The 26,965-nt window shown below is 39.4% G+C and overlaps 1 protein-coding gene across 3 annotated transcripts; it reads right to left on the bottom strand.

The window, feature by feature from the left end:
- Positions 1-405: 405 nt before the first annotated feature.
- LOC131309942 (methyl-CpG-binding domain-containing protein 9-like) lies at positions 406-25,641 on the bottom strand. Of its 3 annotated transcripts, XR_009195046.1 has the most exons (11): positions 24,996-25,641; positions 13,876-14,584; positions 12,396-13,466; positions 11,244-11,780; positions 9,458-9,760; positions 7,557-7,892; positions 5,988-6,086; positions 5,212-5,649; positions 2,942-4,810; positions 1,169-1,842; positions 406-806 (listed from the first exon to the last, which is right to left on the bottom strand). XR_009195046.1 is itself a non-coding variant. In XM_058336666.1 (10 exons), exons 1-10 carry the CDS (start codon positions 25,313-25,315, stop codon positions 1,501-1,503), a joined length of 6,006 nt encoding a protein of 2,001 aa, XP_058192649.1. In that variant the 5' UTR covers positions 25,316-25,641; the 3' UTR covers positions 1,100-1,500. The 3 variants fall into 3 exon arrangements, 2 of the variants coding, with proteins under 2 accessions (XP_058192649.1, XP_058192647.1); XM_058336666.1 differs by lacking the exon at positions 406-806 and having other exon boundaries at positions 1,100-1,842; positions 12,396-13,448; XM_058336664.1 differs by lacking the exon at positions 406-806 and having other exon boundaries at positions 1,100-1,842.
- Between the last annotated feature and the right edge of the window lie 1,324 nt (positions 25,642-26,965).

The following is a 26,965-nucleotide window of genomic DNA, read 5'->3' on the forward strand; positions in this document are numbered from 1 at the left end:
AGACAAAGAGGGGAAAAAAACCGAGACTTTTGGGGTCTTTGTGGGCCCATCTCGGGCCCAAAATGTTATCAAAATTGTTTGCACAAAGTGTTCGGCCTCGTTGATAAAATTTACTAAGAACCCGTTCTAAAACACCTTCTTAAAAAATAAATACTTATTTCACATTTTTAAACTAAAAAATAATATAAATAAAAAATATTTTTTTAATTTTTTTTGCACCGTATTAAAGATCTCAATGATATCTTTCAAACTAGATCCATATTGCATATTTTTAGATTTTAATAAACTCATTATTTTTGAGCTTGAAATTGTCTTCTTAAAAAATAAGTACTTATTTCACGTTCCGGAACGGGGCCTAAGTAATCAGGATATTATTAATAAGTTGGTCTCTAAGATTAAATAAAAATTAGTTTTAGCCCCCTCAAAATTCAAATAAGTTTACCTTGTTCTTCCAATTTTTCCTAATTTGCTCCTCAACATTACGGGATGAAAGGATGTGCCTGCATAAGCAACCCCCAATTGAAGATCCTGGCTCGATGACTGAAACAGTACACACAACAGTACCGAAATGAAGAAGATTATACGACCAGAACACATCACTGGACCTAATATAGTGATTTCTCAAAATTCAGATGCCAGAGAACTCTCGATATGCTTTTCTCCTCATACAGAATGCCGGGGAACTCACAAAAGGCAGCATTCCTGTGTCAACATGAAGTAAAAACCTCAAAATTGGAACAGAGCCGTTTCTTGCTCTTACTCGCTCCATTCTCTACAGGTTACAGAACTTCTCAAGATCAAAATCCCTGCATTCAGCAGGCGCACATGGATGCACGAAGCACATGATTTTCTCCTCATAGAGAATGCCAGAGAACTCACTCAATATGCTTTTCTACTTTTTTACGCTATTTACTTTCCCTGAACTTATCTAACATAATAGAGCAAGCGAAAAATGATTCTTGTAACCGATCCAATTGACGGGGATTCTTGTTCTCTTTACTCCTTGCATCGCACTCGCAAGAGGGATGTTCCCCCTTTTTTTCCTCTTATTTTTTCTCCTTTCCTTTTGTTGGGAGGGAGGATGGTGTGGGGAATGTAATGCAAGATCAATGAAACAGGCATTAGAGAAAGAAATACATCACTAAAAGTTCACTTTGTTCTCCTTTACCTATTCCTTTTATACATCAGATTTTGATTCCTTTGTACCTAGATGTGGATTTTGTCACTTCGCTCCTTATAGGATGACAGCAACTTCTCCCTTTTGGATAGAGCTTCAGTATCAGCCACTTCTGGATCTTCATCCCCTATCTGTATAATTATCAGCTTTGCCTCATATATCTACAGACGACCGACCACTGCAGGAGAATCCTCAAGCCTCCCAACTTCAGGGACAACCCCATTGACCAAAACACCTTCGGCATTCGGAAGGAAGAGTCAAACCTGCTTCTACTTCACTTTCCAAAATGACCGATTCAAGAGACCATAAATTTTACAACTATATTAACCCCCCGAGTCTTTCTTTCTCCTACTCGATCTGCTTTTGGGTTTTGAATTCTCAGTCGGATCATTACTGGTCTTTAGTATTGGGTCGTTTGGTGTATCCAACTTGGAAGTTGTTCCTTCTGCCTCTGGCCCTCCTGGCTTTGGAATTTCTGTTGAATCAGAAGCGGGTGAAGAAGGCTTTTCAAAGATGATAGCGGCATCTAATGTATAGACACGAAGAGCAAGGGCAGATAGAGTAGAAATGGTGGCTGCAGATGAGAGAGAAGACCAATACCACCAATCCTTCTTCAGATAGTCTGCTTTGATCATGTTCTCGAGCAAGACTGTAGCTTGGACCATCTGAAAAGACCATTAAGTATTTCATTCTATTCAACTACTTAATTAATTCTACAGTGAAAATATGCCAGTCAATCAATGCAAAAAAAGATAAATGAGAAATCATAGCCATTCTAAACACTACAAAGAACTAAATGTGAATAGGTCTCCAAGCTGTTCTAGACTCCAATGATGAACCCAGGATCACATATTTGTTACCATGTGTTGTTTTGGTTAGAGGGAAAAGAAACATTTCGAAAACGTTTTCCAATCATAGCTGGAACATATTGGAAATGTCAAACAAATCTTGGAATATTTGATAAAGTTGGAGATGAAACAACTCAATGTTTCAGCATGGTACTTAAGACTTTCGACATTTTTTGGTGTGTTTCAGTATGTGTCGGTTTTACACATTAGACTTTGAATATCAGAAGCAGAAACAAAAAGAGATCGTGTTCGTTGAGAGGATCAATTTTTTTTGTTTGTTTGATAGGTAAATGATGAACAATGTCATAGTGAAAACTGAAAAGTACAATATCGGTAAATGGAGGTGAAATATGCAGATAAGCTATTCGGCCTATTCCACATATCCGCCCCTCAGCACCACACAACCATTTGCAAGGACCCACCGCACCTATATTGGGGCTGTAGCTTAGGTCCCACCGCGTGCTTTGAGCACTAAAGAGAAGGTTCAGCCCCACCAAGCGGCTCTAGATACTTGAACCAAAGCATCGAGTGAGGAACTCTAAGTAATTACCCATCGAACCCACACCCGGTGGTAAGGCTTGCCCCTTCTGAAAGCATCATAGAACTCTGAACTTGGTATTTCAAATGAAAGCTTTATGGCACATCAGGAAGCCATAGCCTCGGGAGGGGATCTTGCTTATAGCAGACTCAAACACTTCACTTACTAGAAAGGAATAAGAATTCTCACCGATTGAGCTAGTCCCACCTGGTTGATGAAAGTCCTATTGGCATGTACTTTTACTGTACGTGAATTTATATAGGAAATTATTCCCAATAGACTCTACTTTTATGGATTACCATGGCAAGAAGCAATTGAATTTACAACAAATAACAATCTAGTTTCAACGGAATCAGAATGGAGAGAAGACTGACTAACCTCGTAGATTGAACCTGCAGATTTCACAAATGCACGCCAAGCAAATCTTTTTTCCAAGTGGGCCATAGAAGGTCTTAGAGCTTCATCAGAAAGTGCAGCGTCCATGTCAAGCAAGTTGATCTTGAGCTGTCTAAGAATTTGAGTAACCCTACCTACTAATCGCCTCAACGAGGATTCAGGAATTATGCAAGCACTTTTCCTCTTAAATCCCGACAACTGATACCCTTCGTTAGTGTACGCAGGTACAAACCTCTCAACATTTGATGCCTCATCTCTTTCACTTCCAACATATGTTGGAAAGTTGTCGAAATAACTTTCTGTATCCCCTTCAATGTTGGTCCCTTGTATTGATTCATTTCCACCAACGGCCTCATTTTTATTTGTGGAGACCAGTCTTAAGGCGGGGTCATTCACACAAGGAGATGCACTCGGCACAAATGATGGAGTCCCACTAGATCGAATAAGCCCTACATCTTTGACCAAGTCCTTAAGAGAATTTTGCGGGACAAACTTTGACCTAATCTCCTCAAAGTCATAAGGACACCCAGGCTCCGGAAATTTACTCTCATTAAATCCGATTTCCTTCTTTTCACCTCTCGAGGGTTTACCATTTCCGTTGCTAGGGCGCTTTTTTACTGAGGTTTCAGCCGCCACCTTCTTTCCCTTAGTAGAATCCTCATTTACCTTCTTAGTCGTAGTGATAATTGAACCCCCACTGCACTTTCCATCACTATGCCTTCTTTCTAGTTCCTCACTACTGGAATACGTTTGGTGGCATGATACACAGTGGTGTTTAGAAGACCAGATAGGTTCTAGGCACTCACAGCGGTACACATTACTTTTTTGCACTCGCTTCTCTGACATGTCTGCAGCCTGTGATGCCAACCCAGGACCATACTTCTTCTCCAAAGCAGCCACAGCCTTGGTTACCAGAAAACTTGATTGTTTCTCATTTTGAACAGGGTTTTCAGTATTTTTTGAGTCTTTTGGCATATTTCTTTGCCAATGCAAAATGGACTCTTTCAGTTCTCTCTCTGTTGCATCACCATCCCTCAGCCACCCAACTATTTGTCCAATTTCAGGATCAGATTGGTACGAAACCCATGAAACTTTTGGTCCTCTTGAACTCGAAGGATTCTCCATACTTCCATTAACCACCAACAGTGGTGAAGAATCTGCCCTTTCAAAACCCCAGTATATCCTTCCATTAGAGTCCCTCCCCAAACATTCCTTCCTTGTAGAAACCTTCTGCAGTTCATATTCAAGCCTAGCCATTGAATCCCTTAGAACAGAAATCTCATGCTTTAACGAACTCATTTCCTGGTTACCATCTTGAAATGCACTTTCAGCAGAAGGAAAAGAGGAATGGTGGCCATTAAGCATAGATTCTGTGTTCACTGCCACAAAAGGTACATTTTCAGTGACATTGGTTCTAATGCCATCTGATGAGACAAGTCCTTGTGGAACTTGACAAGGGGCCACCAATGAACTATTGCTACTAATTTTACTTCCACTACTAGTATGATGTTGCTCTGAATTGCTTTTCGAAAGAGGCAAGTAAGGTTGCTCACCGTTAACATTTGGGCCATCCTCTAACTGTGGAAAAGAAACATTGTTTCCTCTATTAGGCATCTTTCCCAATAGTTTACCATCTGGAGTCAAGACTCCAGCTCTATTGTCCACAGCATTTGCTTTTTCCACGTTTGCAGCTAGAATTTCTTCCCTTAATTTTAGGTTCTTCAACTCTGCAGAAAGCGAGCGCAGTTTCTGCTGCAAATCAGCAGACGTACAGGCACAATGATCTAGGTGGTCACGGATAATACTTGTGTTCAATGTCTCATCACAAAAGAATTTTATGAGGAATGTTCTCTGCTTCAAGAAAAAAGTATGAGTTAACAAAACAAGTTGCAGAACAAAAAGAGAAGGAAAGAAAAAGAGAACTACGAGGTACAACTCACAACCACTAGTATGCTGGTAGCTACAGACTATATGGAAAATATGCAGGACAATAATTAGGTCATCATTCTTTTCCTTTATTCCTTTTGATTAGCAACCAAAAAGTACGGTAACAAAGGAGGCCACGATGTCATCAGAAAAGGGGGTAAAAATATCAAATTGACAAGTCAGAAAGTGCTCCCCAATTACTATGAGAATCCCAGAGGACCCAGACTTTAGAAATGCAGTGAGCAATGCGCTTAATAGAGATGCAACCATATCAGCCAAGATGATATATGGAAATTCAATAAGTGGATGACTGCGTACACACTAACCTCTTCTACACTGAAATCCCAGTACTCTTTCGACCCCATAGTTCTAGCTAATCGAGACAATGTCTCCATAAAATGTCGAGTGAAGTCTCCCTGATATCTCTTCTTCCGGCGCCACTTAACCTGTGTGCCATGGGATAGGCCTTTAGACTTGGACTGACCAGCAACACAAGAAGGGCAATACCAATTTCCTTCAGGTATTCTTGTAAGTGGAGGACATAAGCAATATGTATGATATTCTGAATCGCAAGTATCGCACAACAGGACATTGTCATCATCTTTGTCTATTCCACATACTTTGCATACACCCTCATCCCAGGGAGCTTTGGGAATTGAGCTCTCATTTGCATGCATAAGCATTTCATCAATCTCTTTTTGAGCTTCATCGCTTATGCACAGGGAACTGGCTTTCTCAGTGAACTTCTTCGCCACAGGGAGAACCTGAGGCATGGAATAACTAAGTTAAAGGTTAAAGCTCAAAAAAATGCATGTAGAACATTTAAAGAGCGTCCAGTAAATACCAAACAAGAAAACAGCCATAGTCTTAGCTAAACCATATCACATTAGGACAGAAATCCTCCTAATTTAGCTAATCAAAACAGCCATAGTCTTACCCCAACAGCTATGTTCTGAAAATCAATGTTATTTGACAGTTGGCTAATGAGATAACAGATAAACATGACCCAACGAGCAAAAACAACTACAAGAGCTACCAAAAAAAAAACTAGTGACCGCAACATTAAATATTTGGAAAAGGAAATGAAAAGGTACCAACCCACCTCTTTATCATACATAAAATCAAACTTTTGGGATAATGATTCAACCAAATCAACCACATCAGATTGATCTGCGTATGCGGTGCGTAGAATATTCCAAACCTACAAAAAGAACATATAAGTAGTAAGTATTCAAATTTTCAACCAGTGTTCTACACGAGCGTCATGAGATGTTTAAACAGTTAACTTATCATGTACAACAGCCTTCAAGGGCTAGAAGAAAAGTACGGCCTAAGTTGATGACTCAAATATCCTATATTATGGAATCTAAAGTCAACTAACTCATGAAACTAGAAGTATTTAGATGTTGGCATTACATGACAAATACTTAACTGCATCAAGATTCTCACTTACAAGTGCACCGATTTTTAGCAGAAAAACTTTACTTGAATTTTCTCAGAAGACAAGAGGGAATTTAGCAAGTGGTATTACGTTTTTTTCTATCTGGCTTAAGGATCAAGTAGAATAACAAATACACAAATATAATTGCTAGTAGGAAAAATGTGTGCACTTACAAGTGCACCGATTTTTAGCAGAAAAATACTTTACTTGAATTTTCTCAGAAGACAAGAGGGAATTTAACAAGTGGTAGGTAAAATGTGTACAGCTTCATGAGCAACAGTTAGGAATAAAGGTAGGTAGGGTGAGGACAACATCATTGATAGTTGTCAATGTAACAACATTTTGTCGCAAGATTGCAACAGCATAAATATCTTCAAAACTTTAAGCTCCTAAAACATAAAAACCTTATGTTCTTATTTACTCACTACTACAGAAATTCCCCATTAGTACTATCCTAATGTACGGTGCGTACAAGCAGTGCAGTACTAGTTCAAACAGGATCCACAGAAAAGGTTAGTAAATGCAGTTGTTTGTCGGTACGTGACATGAAAAGTAATTGCACTTTTCCAGTACACCTCTTCCCGAACAACAAACTCCAATTAAGAACTGAACTTCAAATTCCTATCTAACAATCCAACAACCTTATTCCTGCACATCCACGGCATAATGAGACCCTTGGTTAAGAGGTATCCACATGTACACCACGAACAACTACAAAATTACATAACCGCAAGTTGGCAACCAAACTTTTATGATCCTACCAAAATAATTGTCGCATATGACGTACAGCCATTGAGCCTCAAATGCCGTAGGTCTTAATGAGGATGAAAGGTGGTTGACCAACCAGCGAGGTAACAGAATAAACTCATAAAGTGTATGATATGACCCTTGAAGTTTTGCAGCACACCACACCCTCTCTGGGGTCCTTTGGTCACATGGGGAAATTTATTCAATCAAACTAATTCAGTTTATGCCACTATATCCTCTAATCAATATAATTACACTGCCGACATCTATATGTAAGGACTCACTGAACATGCAACAGCTAAGTGCCCTCAAAAGAACCCCCTAACAGTGATAACAGTAACAGTAATATATATATATATATAAAAAAAAACAGAACAAAATTAAATGAAAAATACCAATAGAGAGAAAGGAACACCCGAATAAATTATTCGGCTCGGTCAAGTCGTGACTATCTGTTTAATGAAACATAGTTTAAGGACAAACCTCGTGAACATCATCACGGAAAGCTTCATGGGATCCACCATAGGCCCCCCCAGCCAACCTGATATCAATAGTCCTGAAGTCCAAAGGACGAGACACCATTGCAGGATGTCCAAGAAGCCCCTCATCATCGTTATCATTATGGTTAAGAAGTGTTCTTCCCAAGAGATTGCAGAAGACCTTTTCTTCATCTTCAGCAATAATACGCCGCAGCACGATACGGCACTGCTTCATTATTAAGTCAGATAGAGTGCTCACACTCTTCACTTTCTCTTTCTTATCAGGTTTGGGCTGCAAATCTTTGTGGTTCGCCTCCGCAAGCACCGAAACAATTGCTCTCTGTATCAGTCAACAAGAAACAAACATACCTCACAAGTGTAAGTTATTGCAAGGAAGGACTCTATTACGTGGAGAATAGCGAATCCTTCCACAAAGTGTCAAGTTTACCTACTTGTAATCCTTTACCATCAACATTTCAAAAAAATAATTCAAAAAAAGGCGAACGTAAGGAAAATGTCAGGAATAAACATATTCAGATCCAAGGCCATCAGCAAATCCAGGCTGCGAAATGTAATTACATGATTCACGGTTCGAAATGAAATTAAGTTACTCAGAATTCAAATAAATAATAAGAAACTCACTTCCAGAGTGTAAATTTCAAGTACTTCTAAGTTGAGATTCAGATTGAAAGTCTAATCCTAAAGTAAGCTCAAGACTCTAAAATTGTAAGTGAGAAGGAACAACCTTACGTTCTCCCACAATTATTGCCCCACTGAACTTTCTGATCATACAAGACAAAATGCCCAAATACATCAAATACTTGGGCCCAAAGATGTTTCAGACCAAAACACACCCCCAATTCTAACATTTGGAGGAGTGGTGAAGGCTTATTAGGATCACTTGGGTCGAAAATACAACCTATGTCTGAGAGGCACGCCCGTTTTGCATTTGATAGTACAGGATTACACCAACACCGACACTAAACAAAAACAGCCCAAACCTACTAACAACACGCCAAAATGGCCTAACTTTTGGAGGAATAATGTGGATTTGTAGGGTTCACTAGGATGGATGCACAGCCAGTGTGATATATACCAATTTGCATAAAACTTCTCAAACCAAACCATATAAACAAAATGGACAGTGACTATTGTCACATGTTGGGAATAAAATATTTTTTATTGCCCTCGTAATTCTGATATTCAGAAGCAACAGAACTATTAACACTTACACTTTGAAGGAACGCCACACATGTAATACCCAAGATAAGGACACCTTTCAAATGAAGATCCAGGGCCTACTGACACCAAGTTTCCAGATTTTAGTACACGTTAAAACATTACAAGACGCATCAAACAGAACTCGATGTGGTCAGCTCTTTATCATTTACTGATGTATGATTTCCACAAATAAGCATTATTTAATAATTTTGTGGGCTCATCCTAAGCATTGAAACTATAAGCATGTCTCATGTCGTCCTTTTAAAACATTAAGATTCTGTGAAGAACCAGAAGAACCACACACAATAAACCTACAACCTTTGAATGCATGGACATCAGAAAGAATTTGATTTACTCAACAAAGAAACACTTGATATGAATAAAATATGGGAAAGATACCAGGTTCCTGAAATGTTTGCATGTGTTTCTTCTTATCAGTATTTCTATACGGAAAAAAATTATGTTTGTCCGGCATGGGCACGTGCGTTTTTGTTGGGGGACGAACACCTATGTGATTCCAACTACGCAAACCGAACAAACTCTACCTTTAATTCTTACGCTGGTGTACAAAATCTAAATCCCCCTAAACTCACTGGATGTCTTTCTCAGATGTGCTGAAATAAATTTGCTTCACAGGCACTTAACACATAAGTTAACCTTGTGCTAGAAATTAAGGAAAAGCACCTTTGTAGGCCCTGATGCATTCCCCTTGTAAACTTCCTTGCTAATTGAATGTACCAATATCTGTTTTGCCCATTCTGGAGGGTTTTTATTTAAAGCATCGTACACACACTTCCTTATTCTGGCTCCAACATTGGTGGGTAGCTTTCTTGCAGGTTCTAGTGCAAGCACCCACTCAGGGACTTCGTTGTCACTCTCCGTATTCAATTTGGGAGAGCTCACTGTATCAGGCTTGTCTTGACTCATGCCAACAAAGTCATTTTTCTTCACCAAACCAAACACTTTTGATGAAGCCTCTGCAAGAAACTGAGGATCACATAAATTAGTGCATTTATAACCATTAATGATTTCATGCTATGATATTTGATAAACCCAGTTTGAATACAAAACTTAGTTCAAAAAACTTTGAAATGAGGGAAATAGAATGATGGATTAACTTTCTGGTGGAAATAATAGTCAAACTATCATAACAAATAATACATCAAAATCAAATGGCATCTAGAGTACGAGAGACACAAAGCTTTTTAAAAATGTCATAATTTGGTTTTCAATTTAGGCCAAAGTTGGCACAAACAAAAATGTGGCCTACTGCGTTATCCCCAAAACCAAAACAGACCATTCAATGACTACATCACAAGGGAAGTAGAAAGATCATAAATTGCATGAACTCTAGGAATTGAGCATAGTTTCATACTTCCATGCGTGTGGCCCTTAAGACTCTGTGCACACAGTCCTCCCTAGAAATTCTATTAGCTTCAAAAAGCAATGCCGATAAGAGAACAAAGCAAAGACACAAATGTATCAGTATCATCAACTTTCATAAACAATCCATCAAATTCATGGGGTATATCTGGATCCTGAGAACTTATCTATAGTCCCGAGACCTTAATTGTCATCAAGATTTTTCCCTTGTACGTAACAATTATGATAATAAAGCTAATATAATTATCTGCAACATAAAATAACAGTTTTGCGTAGCATATGCAGAAAGAAATAATAAACTCGCTAACAAGGTACAACTAATGCAACCACAATTCATGCTCCATGACATTGACAAAGTACTTCTGTTTCAACTAACTCAATAAAAATGAAAAATATGGCCTCCGATCTACCAGGGCACTACAATTTTATGGATGAAGTTCTGATGTCCAAAAATTCAAAGACAGCTTAATTAGAAAGAACATAACAGCAACGATCAAAATTTCATTTTGGTGCTTTGTTTCGATTAGCTATGAAAAGGAAAGTTCCGGAAAGATTTTGGAAATGTTCTGGAACCATTTTGAAATCAGCCGGAACATAGTAGATGTCAAACAAAATTGAAAATGCAGAGTTTCATATATGTCGAAACAACTCACAGTTTTGGGAAATTTTCATAGAATTTTGAGAGGTTTGGTGTGTTTTGGTGCAATTTCAAAATACAACTAATATTTCTTTTCAGTTACCTAGGAAACAGAAACGTTTTATCTTTCGTTGGAAATAAAGCAAATGTTGTTCCTGGGATAAAACAAACGTTAGGCTTTGTTTGGTTGGTAGTTTAGTTTAGTTTAGTTTAGGTAGTGGGTGGAGAGAGAAATAGGGTAATGATTAGAGAGAGGGGTAATGATTGGAGAGAGATAGAGAGAGAAATGAAATTAATAATTGGAGATATAGGGTAATGATTGGAGAAAGATATAGGGTAATGATTGAAAACAAAATTAAAACTAAAATTAAACTAGGAACCGAACACAGTGTAAATCACTCTGTAAATCACTCGAAGAAGAAAAGAAGAGGAAAAGCAAATCAATTTTACCCGCGCATCGGCCTCCATTCCTGCCACTCCAGAAAGAGAACCACAAAGTGCTCCTCCATCACCTCGTAAACAATGAAAGATTTTACTGCTTTCACGGCAAGTAATCTCTCCAGCGTCAAGGTTACCCTCCATGGATAAGAACACTAGGATGTACCGCCTAGCCAGTTCAGGCCAAGTAAGCTCATTGATCTGGAGCATATCAAGCTTCATTTTCTTCGAAGCAAATAAGTTATCTGCGTCTTTCTTCCTACCTCTTCTCGACTTACCTTCGCCAGCATCAGAATTAGGGTCTACATACCCTGCAACTTTTAAAAGAAGTTCACGCACCAACACTTTCAGCAGTGAGCTGTGGGCCTTTCTCAATGCTGCACCAGTACACAAGGTGAAATCTCCACAAATTAGGGTTTCATTTCCAGACCCTTCTAGTGGATTTATGTTTTCTAACCAAGGATTCATCAGTTCATTTTCAAGTTCCTGGAATGATAAAGTTTCCTCCAAGCCTATAACTTCTGAGAAACGCCACAGAAATTCCCAAGCCTGTAAAGATAACCAAAATGATGAAAACATGCATAGAGGAGGGTTTGAAGTCACATATCATAACTGAATGATTTGTTGGAATCATGAATTTCCAGATTCCATTCAACCATTCAATCCGAGTTTCAACCAATTCGAATCAAATCGTGATGTTGAAATGGAAATCAAGCAAATCTAGTGGTTCATTCTAATTCACTGCAATTCAGGGCAGTGCAGGACGATTCAATTCTGCTGCTATTTTTTACTCGCATAATGCATAAACGGATGAACCAATGTCGTTTTCACCTCTCTATCAAGACAAACAAGGAATCCATTATGTTAAAGTTAATTTTCACCGCATTATATGCATATATAAACTCTACAGTTAACATGATATTTGACTGTACTATACGCATGTACAACTCTGCAGTTAAGTAAACATGATATTCATGCGATTTTCAATTTGAACAGTAATGCGTATTTTTCATTTAACGTACAACTATACAATATATCCACCAAAGTGAATCTTACAGTTCATAGTTCCAAATGATTCACGATTAGCTATTTCAACACAGCAATTCATGATTCCATAAGCAAGTTGACAACAAAGAGCCTCCTATTGAAAAAACATTATTATACCTGAACGACGTCACCAATCAAACATGCAGGAAGCTTTGAACTTAGTTGCTTTCCTGAAGGGAAGGATCTTTTGATCTCTGATTCTTCAACGAACTGCTTTCGGGGTCTTTTACAACTTAAGAGAAAACCATCAGCTACTTTACCACCTTGAACATCTCTCTTCCTCTTAACCAAAAGGAACCCACTTCTGACTGTTTGTGAACCTGAATTCTGACCTCTTTCACTCAGAAATTTATAGTCTAGACAGCCATCAATCCCAGGAAGCTGCTCCAAGATTTCCTGTACGAATTCTGTGTCTAACCCAAATCTGTCTTCTTGTAACCACTTCACAATCATTTTAAGACAAGAGTCAAAGTCACTCTTGCTCTGAACCAGATGGGGAATGTCACTGGGGCCAGACAGATGACAGAACTTGGATAAAGAATCATTATTTTCTGCTGCTTTAACTTCCACTTCATTCACATTATGTTTACAGAAAAATTTTAGTATGCCTACTCGTTTATATACCTCATGGAAAGCACGTAGCAGAGTTTGGGAGGCCATATCCCATACCATTGAGCATGACCTTCCCTCAACAGAAAATTCACCAATACAGTCAACCCACCCTTGATCATCAGGTATGACGGTTAAGTAGCTCTTTGGGAAGCAACTGGATGCTGTTGTTGAACTATTTACCTTGCGGGAAAAAACATCTTCCATAAGTGGTGGGCAATCTTCTGTTAGCATCATTTTTATACTCATGCTCTCTTCATCATCCATTCCAGAAGCAGTTGAATCATCATTTGGTTCTTTATCTCGCCCATATCTTGAGTCAGATTTTTGCCTCAAAAGGACTGTTGTGCCAATTGGAACGGGCTGTGTGGAGCATGGATATCTTTTTACTTTAAAACTAGGACCCACATCACCACCATCTACAACCTCAAAAACAAAGAGGGACCCAGTAATCTTGTCATGCCAGCAAGACCGGAAACCTACAGGCCAGATCTGGTTGGTGCTATGGTATGTGGGCCGGGGATCAACCTTACCCAAAGAAAGAACAACGAGATCTTCGAACTGCAATGGACATACATCCTGAAATGACGGAGGGTAAAAATATCGGATAACAAGCAAATTCACATAATCATCAATCCCAACGAAGGATTTCAACAAAATGAGGCATATATTTTACTCCTCCATCCCACATTGCTGGTCCTCTTTGGGAGTTCCAACTTTTTAGGACAATGTAAATAAAAAGGCATCATTCCAGCATTAACCCTTTCATTCCCATTCTCCAATATATTTAAAGCCAGATATAAGGCATTTAATGCTTTGAATTTTCAAAAAGGGAATACATTCTAGGACATCCCAAAATGGAATAGAGGACCAGCAATAACGGATGGAAGGAGCACACAACATTTAGGCAGGGGAGTGGAGTGGAGAACGAAGAGATAGAGAGAAGCATAAGATTAAGTGCATATGCTGCTATGCAAATATTATTTACCTGAAATAGCTCAAATCCACGGCGACCATGTTCCTTGAAGTCAGCTTCCAGATTACTTTTTCTGTAGCTCTCAAATTCATGACCCATGATCCCACTGCCCGATGAGATGCCCGCAACAGAACTGCTTGTTAGAATATTAGGATTTTGTCTGTAGTTAGCTCTTGAGGATCTCAAAAATTCCTTCTGTCTGCCATCTAAATGCAATCTTTTCTGCAGCGAAGCAAGCCCATCACTTCTCTCCTCAGTTTCTAAAGAATGATAGTTTGTCAGCAATCCAAGATGCCCAGCAACGTCAGTCATTGACTCAAACCTACTTCCATCAGGTGCATGGTACACAGGAAAGGTTTTACATCTGCTCTTACAATAAACAAATTCCACAACCCATCCATCGCCTAATAGACCTCGCTTTGCATGTATATAATCTCTAAGAGCTTGAAGATACACCTCATGTTGATACTTTGTGTTAAAATTCTGAGGTGTACCATTGCTGAGCCAAATCCCTCCATTAAGCGGAGAACTAAAATCTACTCCTTTTAAAGTTTTATGCAGTCTTTGTTGCACTATATCTTCAAAACTTGATTGAATTGGCATTAAACCATGAGATGCCTTTAGGAGACTAAATCCATTCTCCCTATATAACATATTTGAGGTTGTCTCTGGAGCATTGAGTGATCGACCAATTAACGGAATGCCACTCACAATGCGCATTCTGCAAACCAAATACATACACAGATAACTGCCATAAGTACATGTGGGGAAAAACTTGATTAAATAACTGATACAAAAACTTATACAGAAATTTAAAGCAAATGGAGTACACTTCAGGGACATAACAGATCATACACAAATCCGCCCCCTCAGAATTTAATGTTACATCAATCAATCGGAATATGCTAACCAACACTGGAAATGGGCCAAAGCTCATTAAATTTATTGCCATCAAGTGCATTGCTATATTCAGTCATGAACTAGCGGATATATGAAGATGCTCATGGATCAAAAATTACCATTGAAACTGGCTCAACATGAAAGTTCACTAATATAGTAATATGTTCACAGCTAGTATGGGTTTGGTATCATACATAATGTCTTCCGGATGTCCTATAGAATAATTAAGTTTGTTTCACGCCTGTCTCCATAAAGCAATTCATCAGTTCATGGGGTTGTTGTAATATGACCTTTGTAACTACAACAATTCACCTACCGAGGGTCTAGTATTTATTTAATTGCGAATAAGTAACCCAAAAAGGAGCAAATAAATCCTAACTTAATCATATTATCACCCTTTTTTACCAGTATGGGAACTTTTGGTCTGGGTACATTTCACCAGATTGTCTCAGGTATTAATGAAGACTAATTTCTTGCCAGTTTTGAAAGCGAAGGAAGCATTTGCCCGACTTTAACCAAAGGGTTGACAAAACAAGCAAATCATCAGTGCATGTATGCAAACTTAAAGGGTTGCAGTTCCCATTGTCACCGTATAACCGCTGCCCAAAATGAAAAGGTTAGTCCCTTAGCCCCCATTTAACAAACAACAAAACTAATCGGGAACTAACAAGTTCAACCATACACTAAAATGCCAAAAGCGAACAAACCTAAAAGTTATACTTGATTGTTGGCCTCTCCTCCCAAAGACAGCACCAAACCCATTGCTTGCGGGAACGTGATGGTGATACACTGTAAGTCATTAGTTTGTTTCTTATAACCAAAAGGACCAAAAATTTATGGGAACCATAATGCATTTTTTAATGCATTTTTTTTGAAACATAAACCATACATGCTCATCAAGCATTTACCTAATTCCTATTATTAGGAAACTTCACTACCTAAAAAGAGAGCTTTGGCTTTTCCCGTTCACCCGAATACCAAAAAATAAGTCATTATGTTTCCCGTACTCAAATATACTAAAAATACAGATATAGATCAAAGATAAGCAGCTATAGTAGAAATGCAACTTGCAATGCTACACCATAACTTATGTGAAGATATTAAACTTATGTGAAGAGTTCTTGTCATTTAGAAGTTAGAGCATCGTTTTAATAATTAGTCCATCGATAAAGACACAAAGGCCTAACCCAAAGAAAATTTAGGAACTCGGTCAGCAAAATGAGAATTAAAGCCCCTCACCATAATGTAGTGCCCCGAACGAATCGTGAACTTGGAATGCAAAATGAAAACTAATGCCATGTGTTATGTGGTGCTATCAAATTTACCAAAGCAGAGAACAGTTGAATAACTTAAATTCTAGCAAAAAGGGAGAACAATGACGTAAAAATTGCAATGATGCTGTGCTTTATAGCCATCTTTACATTCTCAAATGTAACCTAGTTCCTATCCCTCCACACACACACACACACACAAAAAAAAACACATATCAAGCTCGTGAGCCACAATCCAAGCATTCCATGTTATCTTCTCATGGTGCGCCTATCCAATCCTCATACAGGTCCAATGCACCAAATAACACCAAAAATAGAGAAAACCCTATATGGCCCGACAACCCTCTTACTGAAGCATAAATGATCCACCAACTCCTTCACTTTCCTACACACCACATCACCATAAGAACCCCGAATATCCTTTTGGTCCACATTGCTCATTCAAAACCATAGTTCTTTCCTACAACTTTCATATAAGTCTCATTAATTTTCTAGAGTGATAAACATTCTTCCTTTTATAATTGGACCACAAACTAGTTCCCAATCCATAATGGTATGAGCTCCTTACCCTGACCACGCAAAAGAAGTAAATTGAAGTTTTTCCTATACCTTAGCCAATGTATCTAGAGTGATAAAGAGCCATCAATGCTTATCTCTGTAAGCTAAACCTTGCAAACAATAAGAGTTAGGCCTAATAAATAGTTTAATATACATTGTTGGACCCATTTCCAAAGAGCTAAAGCTTTTGGGATAATTGGTAGCTTGAAAAGGCCATGATTAAAAGATTGGACTAACATTGAGTGCTCCCAATAGGTGGCATCGGTTAACATAATGGTCGCCATCGCGAGTAACGGATATCGGGGGTATCCGTCATTGCGTAATGGGATTGGACACCATGCACGTGAATTTTTTTCCAAGTATTAGCAAATGCTAAAAAAATCCATTGATACGCATTTTCTAACCTTCATCGTAACAAAATTGAATGTTTTCAACGATTTTATACCAATTATTGACTTTTACAAGTAGTTTTGTAAGCAAGATTGAATTGAATATCGTGTCTTAAGGCTATTAATATTGATATATTCAAATTTTCAAAAGATGATAATCTCAGTATCTAGTGAACTAGGATTGGTACTAGAATTAGATAATTTATACAATAAGAAAGAGAATACTAATATTCATTGCTACATTAATGCAAATACCATAATAGCACCACAGTACACAATTATACATACATACACTTTTCTTTTTGATAAGTAATTCTACATACATACACATTTAGATATACATTCTCAAGACATTTTCGGCCTAACGATGTGTATCGGCCGTTCTGGACCAATACGCGGTATGTTACGGGTGTATCGGCTAATACATGCATGATTTTCGTACCACCGTTATTGATCACCATAACCAAGATGGCCTCCCAAAACCCGTTACGTTATGTTACGTGACGGACCTTTTTTTAAAACCATGGTGCTCCCATTTTGGGTTTCTCTTGTGGAATCAATTGGGCAAGGAAGAGATGTGTCCTAGGAAATCTCACTAAAGAACAAATTTTGACATCTAACGAATGCGTTAAATATCCTAACATGTACTGGCTAACAGGGGTGTAAACGAGCCGAGCTTCTTAGTGTTTGAGCTCGGCTCGTTTGCTAAACAAGCCTAAAATTCAAGTTCGAGCTAGGCTAATTTTTATGCAAGCTGAGCCTAGCTACTTTGCTTAACAAGTCTCTTTAATCGAGCCTAGCCTATACAAACAAGGCAAACTTTTGTGAGCCGAGCCAAGCTTTTGAGTGTCAAGGTCGGCTCATTTAGTAAACGAGCCCAAAACTCAACCTCAAGCTCAGCTTGATTACTAAATGAGTCAAGCCGAGCCACGAGCTACTCGCAAATAGCTCGGTCTGTTTGCAGCCCTACTAGATACTAACCTACTCCATCCATCTCGAAAACTTGGTTCACATTTGCTACTAAAAACAAAAGTTGAAAGTTTCTTATCACTCCAAAAAATGGTGTTATGAAAGACATAAACCACAAGATGAGAACTGTCGCCGGAGTAATAGTGAGGGGATTAGGAATTCACATCCCCCACTGTATAGATGATTTTCTATTTTTGTAGGATCGATCGTCTAACAAAAAAAAACTAGGAGTATTCCACTCACCAGACTAATAGTGAGAGAATTAGCAATTCACATCTCCCCAAGGTATTGAATCTTTTCTATTTTTCTTAGTATTAACAGTCCAACGAATAGGAAATTCATCCATCAGTTGTTGCATTCAACGGCGAAAAGGACTTCTCAGGGCATTCATAACCCAATCCCATGGTTGTTCACAATCAAAGGAGCCCTCAGGTACTTAATCTTGTACGTTCCGAACAAATGACGTACAATATGATATATGCTTTTATAGTGGATAGTATGTACCCATAAAATGATGGAAGAGTAGCACTCGTAGCACAAATAACTCAACCATTGGAAGGCACATTTTCTCAAAATTTAACTGATGAAGGACTACCATAATACACATTATGAAGAATGAATGAGTTACAAATCAAATTAATCTTACAATATATGGAAATAAATTAATCAAGTTAATCCAACATATCTCTGGGTTAGAATTTCATATTGCCTAAAAGAACCCATTGCTTCATTCGGTTTCACTTTTGCATACTTGACCTTGATAGAATAGAAGGAACAACATATCTAATTGGGTGTAAACTTGTACTCTTGGAAGAGAAGCAGATTACGTGTCGCGATGAGCTTTCCACAACCCGGATCCATCAATGTGTTACCATAGCCCATGAACTCACTTGTAGGAAGCGTTTTTGAGTTCATCACATAATCATAGTAAAGAGCGAGTGGCTAGCTTTTCTCTTTCTTCTCGATTCTCTTTGTTAAGGTGTGTCTCTAGTCTCTACAGCCGTTAGGCCTTGCATTAAATTCCATCACCTTGTATCTAGCTCTTTTGTAGAACAAGTTGTAGTTTGGTGTCGAGCTTTATTGTCAGGTGGTCTGTTACCTACGAGTCGATATCCACGGTTTGGTGGTGCGAGAATGCAATTCTCCTTGTGTCAATCTGGGGAAGAGTTAGATTGTGGCCATAATTTGAAATCTCGGTGATATGTAAGGATGGCCATCTCGGCCAACCCGTCCGTATCCAATTTGTTATCTATCCCGAATGAATCAGATTTTTCAAATACCAGGGCGGATTCAAATTTATTTTTAAAAAAAATATTCCGAGATCGGATCAAATTCGGAGGTAAGTCTGCCTCCGATCCGATCCGCACCGAATCCGATATCCGATCCGCCTCCGAATACCCGACTATATAAATACTTCTTACTTAGATTTTTGAGAGTTAGTCAATAATCAGTCTCCTACCTACCCAATCGACTTTACTTCACACAAGTCTCCCTCCCCTCGCCCGTGACTTCTCCACCACCCCCACCCCGCTCCGGTAAAGAACCCCCCCAGCCAGCTGAAAGATGCGGCAATCTCCCCTAAGGAACGACGGCGGCAAGACTCCCTCCCCTCGCCCCCGAATCCAACAGAACAGTCCTCCTCTCCACCACTTCCACTCCACCGTCTCCGTACAGAAGCTACGCCGTTTCAACATCTTGATCCTCATCTTCCGATTCACTACATTCTGCTCCTCCGCCGCCGTTTCCGTTTTCATGCTCGTTAACCCTAAGGGCCCCAATTCCCCTCGTTGGTACGACTTTGATGCCATCAGGTATGCATATACACACATGTTAGTTTTATCTGTGGTTTTTTTAATCTGTTCGCTTTTTTTTAATCGAGTTCCAATCTTTTCTTCTTCTTTTTTCAAATTTGGATTAGGATATCCGATCGGATCTCCGTTCCCCATTCGGAGCGGGGATGGAGGACCAAAATATATATCCATCCGGAGTTCAGGGAGGATTCGGGGGCGGGTGGAATGTTCGGATTCGGATATTGCAATATCCGCCCCGTTGCCATCCCTATTGGTATGTATCGATATCGGTAGGTACCGAGTACCGTTACGGCCAATAGTGCAGTATGAAGGAAAATTGCATATGCATCAGTGATACGTAATGGTATAGACCGATACATAACGGACCGTTATGGCTGATACGGTCCTTACAAACAAAATAGGGGCCATTACGGGCAAAATATGGTTGTTATGGTATCGGTAAATTTTTCCAAGGCTGTGTGGAATCTTAAAAAGTTCACGTCTCCAGTGACCGATACTAATACTGTTATGCTACGACTGTTACACCCCAAAACCGCGACGTCGCAACCAATACCGTTATGTCAACCGATACCGACATTTCGAACTGTGATGGCGACCAATGTTAGGTTTTCATATTATGGAATGCTTCGTGGTCTTTTAACTGTGTCTAGTCTTGGTTTATTATTTGTTAGATGCTTCGGACTTTCTTTCTTCCAATTAGGAATGTTGCTCAAACTGCGGTTGGTGCTTGGCAAGAGATCTTGCAGGGGAGTTGCCAATTGGAGATTGCATACATCATCCATTATCTGGACTTGGAGCAATGCGTTTCGTAACGGGATGAACATCAACACTGCTGACGTGGACAATGGCTGCATTTGCCTCCCGACTTCAGGTTCTAAGAGACTTATCTTTTTAGGCTAGCTCTTTTTGATTTGTCCAAGACTTTTGCTTGAGCGTCGGCTTTCAGGTTTGTGTATTGAGTTACTTTCCATTAATGTAAACCCTATGGATAATATGAGAAGGAAGATGAACATGTGGATCATGATTAACCTTAATGGCATTACGAATACTTGCTTGTCGCCTTGTCCTCATTAATGGAACATTGAAGGAAGTTTAAAGTGCTTCGAGGCATTCCACAAAGGAATTTTAAACTTCCGCTCCTCTAGGGAAGTCTATAGTAGCGGATGCACATGCTCGGGACATTCATGCATACAAGAGAAATTATTTATTACGTTAAACACGTTTAGAAGGTATGTTCAGGAGAGGACTTAAGCATTTCCCTTTACTATTGTGATGATACTTTCCCCATGAAGAATTCGTAGAGCCTATAATGAGGAAGTTTTCAAGAGATTAGCTAGAATACGAACAAAACTGTTTCTTTCGGAACTTCATTGAGCCTAGTCTACTACCCTGGTCTAATTTTAAATTCAATACCCACTTTCTTTACCCAAGTTCCACTATTGCGCTTCTACAAATTAAAATGACCACCATTCGCGGCATTCTTGCCTTACCCGTATGTTTCAAAATTTTGTTTCTCTAACAAGTAGCAAGGGCCGACTGACGGCGAGAAAGAAGTACATTGTCCCTCAAGTAAAACAACGAATGCTTTGGGCATGGTCTTTAGGAAAATGATACTACATCTTGAGGCCTTAACTCTTTGATTGACCAATTTCAGAACTCCAACTAACATTATCATAGGAGCTACAATTCATGAGAAGTGCCTTTTCGCTTGAAATCACAAAAATAGCTTACTCATTGCCGCCTCAGTTCGAACTTATATTGCCATTATGGATTACATGAACACTTAGATTTCTCCTTTGCTCTCAAAGGTTACTCTAAAGTCATAGCTTCCCTCTCTGAAGTGACTCCACTGGCCAAATTGGCCCCAAAGACTCCCTTTATTTCCCTCAGTAATAGATGAAGTACATCAGCAAGTGAAAACACATTCTTGATTGATCATTTGCTCCAACCAGTTGCCCCAAGAGTATAATATCTACACCAAAAAAATCGGGCCAAACTTCTTTCAGCCTGCCCACTTCCGTAGAATCATATCATGGCAACGTAGACACAAGTGGTCATGTTGGATCCCTGGGAACCATCACAGGTACGACCGGCCTATATTTGAACAAAAAATGCCGTGTCGTCCAGTGGAGCCTAGAAGGAGGTGACTCACACTGACAAAAAATATCAGAAAGCCAACGAAGGTAGAATCGTAGCAGTTGGGAATCTTTCCGACAAGAATGCTTGCTTCGCTGACATAAGTTAAGGCTGAAGAACTCTCATCTGATCCCTTTTCTCAAGGAATACGTATTGTACATTGAACAATAGTTATCAACTTGTAAGCTTTCCCTACGCCTGTGTTATTAGGTGATTTGGACAAGAAGATTCTACCAAATCGTGATCTTGTTGCAACTCCCTTACTAAGTAGTGGACTTAGATGCTTGTATTGGGATCTTGAACAATGTGATTTCTCCAGCTACGCATCTTTGACCTTTCTTTCATCTCCTTGGTGATTCACTGCTTTCCAAGGAATTAAGGTGATTTTGGATTCTAAGACCCATATCCATTCACTTTTCACTTGCAGAGAACACTACCCATATGCTTCAAAGAAGAAACTCAACGATTTTCCTCGGCTCATTTACAATGTGTAATCGAGCCACTGGTTTAATGGTTAAATCTCAGCCCATTAATTGTGAGGTACTGAGGTTGAAGGATGTTTGATTCCTTTCTCTTTCAAGATTGCTAACTATCGTGTTGTGTAGCATTTACTACTATCTCACACATCTTGTGATTTCTTGGAAGATTATGTTGTGCTTTTCAAATCTTAAATTATCAGCCATTAACTTGATAGTAGTATGTAAACCTGGAGTAAAAGCATGATAACTTCCCACATTCTAGATACCCCGTGACCCTTTTTCTTGTGTCTCTTTTTGACCTAGAACTTTCCAAAATGGAAGTGATAGAAGAAAGTCCACCAACCCATTGTCTAAGGTTGAAGCATTGTATTAAATAAACCAAAAGAAATGATGGGACAAATACGCTGTTGTGCTGACATTATTGCGTTATCTACATGACATTGATATAACTGCAGCAAATTTTATCCCGACTATTGAGATTTGGGAGGGTAGATTGGGTGCAAACCTAATCTATCGAAGTTCAAAGTTGTTTCTGAACCTGTAAAGGACACCATTCCTTACAAGTCAATCTTTCGATCATCCAATTTAAATCAAACTGTCATACATCAAGGAACACAAAGGCCTTAACAATTAGAGAAACACAAATATGGAAAAAGACATACATGACAATAAAGAAACAAAATGAGAACCACAACACCCTTAAAAAGCAAAAACTCTATGCTCAAAACCATTCAATTAGAAACTCCCATCATAAGGTCTCCAATATAAAGCTAGCTGTAGGAGCTTGTCCCACATTGATTAGATCTAAACCTCCAAACCTAGTATATGAGCCTGGGCGGCCGCTCTACTCATTGCCAATTGGTTTTGAGTTGGATGCTTTAACATGGTGTTTGAGCTAGGTTTTCAGAGGCTTTTGGACGAGACTCTATGTCGTTGATGGTTGGTTCCCCCTTTGTTTGTCGTTAATAGTTGATTGTTGTCGTATGTGTTGGATCGTTTACTTACCTCACCACATATGAGTCAGGGTCGCAAGTGCAGGGGAGTGTTGGAGCTTGTCCCACATTGGTCAAATATAACCTCCAAACCTAGTATATGAGCACCTCTCCACTCATTGTCAATTGGTTTTGAGTTGGATGCTTTAACACTAGCTATTCAAGTGAAGATGAGTTCATGCCCATTTACTTAACATTGTTTCCACAAACCACGCCATATGAGACTTCGCTTTGGACCATCCCCTCCCTCACGTGCAGCATGCTCACTTGGAAACACCTTTCACGTGCAGCCCAAGAACACGTACCCTACTCATCCTTGGGACACTCACCTATGTAAATGTCATGATAGAACTGAACCAAAAAACTAGCTACTGTAGCGAGGCTGCCCTCAACCTTATTTACTTTATAGTCACTTTCTTGCTCAAGCAATATGCAACTTCGATTCACAAGAACACAACATAAATGAAATAGAGAGGACAGGAAGCACTTCAATGCTCCTTTGTTATTCTGCAACAATTTGTAGTGCTTCTCGATTATCACTCTCATTTTCAATCTCAGTTTGATTTTGTATCTAAGGTAGGAAAATCGGTAAGGTCGGATCACTTACAAGGGTAGAAATTATTTCTTCCCAGCTAACAGCCAGCCACTAGAAAGGCTTCATGCAAACGCAAACTTTGTTCATGCTGGACACAAATTGTCAATGCAATGTTACCTATGAGGGGAACGGCCAGCCAATAGGGCTCCATGAAAGTATAAAATGGCAGCGGTTAAAGTTTGTTAGGGTGATCAACCTCAAGCCCATTCATATCTTGCTAGCAAAACCTGAGCTTACCCTAATGGAGGGGGAACGCCCAGCCAATAGGAAGACTTCCATGCAAACATAAAATGTTACTATCACGGAAGCCCACAGGTTTAAGGTTGTATGATCACCCGAAAAACTTAGGAGTTTGCTCCCTCCTAGGTCTAAGGTTCAATACCTCGCTATATCTGACTGTTATGAGCCAATCCATACAGGGCTTTGCTCCTGCTTTCATTGGGCTCCCCTAATGGACTGTGGAATAGTACCCAAGATTAGTTGAGGTGCACGCAAGCTGGCCCGGACACGGTTCGGTCTACGTTGGATTACCTTACCTGATACCTGGGGCTTTGGTTGGTACACGGTTCGGTCTACATTGGCCTTGTGTTCAACCAACACCTTGGATTACCTTACCTGATACCTGGGGCTTTTGGTTGGTACACGGTTCGGTCTACGTTGGCCGGATAGTTCAAAGTTTCTCGTCACCCAAAAATGCCATCTCCTCGATAGACATACCCAATGTAGAGTAACTAATCAATTTCTCTCAACAGAGAGATACTCACATACATGCAAACAGTAATGGGGTTTTCAACATATACCAGCTAAAAAAGAAGCAAGTAAAAACGCGAAATAATTGAATTCACCATTTCAAACCCCATTTCAATTCAGTCTAAACCCCAACCTAACCTTAGTATATCAAGTAAATAAACGTCAAAAAAATCGTCAAACTTTAATCCCACAACAGCACAGTTATCGAATCAGACGGGGCAAAAAAGAACGGCAAAGGAAAAAAAATTTTAAAAAAAAAAAAAACAACGTAAAAATCCATACTTGTCAGCATTGTGCTCGGCAACCGTCACCAGGCCTCCTCCACCGTAGCTCTGCTCGACGAATCCCTCTCCGTCCGCTTCCCGCGGCGGCGACGCGTTGATGTCGAACAACCTCACTCCTCTCCGCAACCTCTCGCTCCCGTTGCCCGACGAGTTCCCCCGGCCCTCGCAGGAAAAACCCGCCGGCTGGGCGGGCTCGGCGGCGGCGAGGAATTCCCGGGGGGAGGGCAAGGGGGTCTCGTTGAGGTCGATTTCGAAGGGCCGCGAGCGGGTGCCCGGCCGCGCATTGGACTCGGGTTCGGGTAATTTACCGAGGTCCATTGGTTTTTAGCAGAAATGAGGTTTTGGGGGTGAATTCGATTCAATTGAAAGGAGGGGTAAAAGCATTGTACGGGAAAGGTTCGGTCTTTGGGAGCTGAAATGTGAGAGGAGAGCCAAAAACGGAGAGAGAGAGAGAGCGTGATCGGAGGATTGAGATTTAAGAAAGAGCAAGAATTGGTTTGATTTTTCAACACCGACTGGGGAGTGAGGAGTGAGAGGAGGAGAAGCGTAACGCATATGTATGCGGGGGAGGAGAGAGAGGGAGATGTCGAGGAGAGGAGAGAGAGGGAGTGACCAGATAGGACCAAGGTTGAAACAAACTCTTTTGTACCGATGTGAGAAGCTGAGACCTGCTGGTTCGGGTTCTTCTCGAGAATTGTGTTCCTTCCGTTTGTTGGGAAATGACGGGACTGCCCTCGTCTGTTAAAGCCTTTTTCTCTTCTTTTTTTTACTTTGTATAAGTACTAGTAGGAAAAAGGGCAAGAACAGGGGAGATTGAGTGGGACCCAGTACTTCCGGATATTTGCCTAATCACCCTCTAATTTGAGAGTGGTTTTTTTAAGTGCTCTTGAAACATCGTCGCGTAATTTTGAAATTTAGGCTTCGTTTCAAAAAAAATTTTAAAAAATAAGTAGCTTATTTCAAATTTTCAAACTCAAAAATAATACAAATAAAAAATAATTTTTTAATTTTTTTTATACCGTATAAAAGATCTTGATGAGATCTATCAAACAAGATCCATATTGATAGAAGAATTTATTTGCGTAAACACATTATTTTTTAGCTTGAAATTGTCTTCTTAAAAAATAAGTACTTAAGGTTGCGGAACCAAAAAGTCTACACACATACAATCTGTGCACAGATTTCATTGTGGAGCCCACCACGGGTCCCACACAAATCATCCGAGCCGTTCATTAAATGTAAAACATTTTTTCAAGGGTCTCCGTAAAAAATAATCTCAATCCGATATCTATAGGTGTTCAATCTAATCATATAACTTTTCATTATCCGGAAATCTAAATGAAAAGTTAGATGGTTGGATGAAGCACTTATAGATATTGGATTGAGCTTATTTTTTAGGGAGACCTTGAAAAAATGTTTTACATTTAATGAACGACTCGGATGTTTTGTGTGGGACCCGTGGTGGACCCCACAACAAAATCTGTGCACAGTTTGCTGTGTATGTAGCAGGACTGTTGCGGAACGGAGCCAGTATTCTGGACAGATAACATGAATGCAATTGACAAGTAATTTTACGTGGATGATAGTTCAATTTTTGAAGCCATCGAATTCGTGAAAATATGCCAAGAAATTGATCTTGTCAATCTATTGAGATTTTGGGCGGTAAAACATTAAAGAGAACATGGGTGACTGTTCAACTTTTGAAATCATCGAATTCATGACAATATACCAAGAAATTATTGATGTTGTCAATCTATTTAGATTTTGGGTGGTAAAACATTAAAGAGATAACCTCCTCTTAAATTTTTTGTTCAAAGGATTTAAGCTTGTAAATGTAAAATGGAAATATGAATGCATAGCTTGTTGCCAGATACTCTCATTTATTGGCAATAAAAGCAAATTACTAGAATCCCCTTTAACGAAAAAAAGAAGGAGATTTCGTAGGTGGAAAAAAGTTTATATACTTTA

Source organism: Rhododendron vialii, chromosome 12a, assembly GCF_030253575.1.
Source record: "Rhododendron vialii isolate Sample 1 chromosome 12a, ASM3025357v1".
NCBI lineage: Eukaryota > Viridiplantae > Streptophyta > Magnoliopsida > Ericales > Ericaceae > Rhododendron > Rhododendron vialii.

Bases quoted from the DNA above. Each gene is read 5' to 3' on its own strand.
- LOC131309942 (XM_058336664.1), bottom strand. From the start codon at position 25,315: ATGGACCTCGGTAAATTACCCGAACCCGAGTCCAATGCGCGGCCGGGC. The intron at 11,781-12,395 runs GTATAATAATGT...TTATCTTTACAG, and splicing joins TGATTGGTGACGTCGTTCAG to GCTTGGGAATTTCTGTGGCG. The intron at 1,843-2,941 runs GTTAGTCAGTCT...TGGTCTTTTCAG, and splicing joins CTGCAGGTTCAATCTACGAG to ATGGTCCAAGCTACAGTCTT.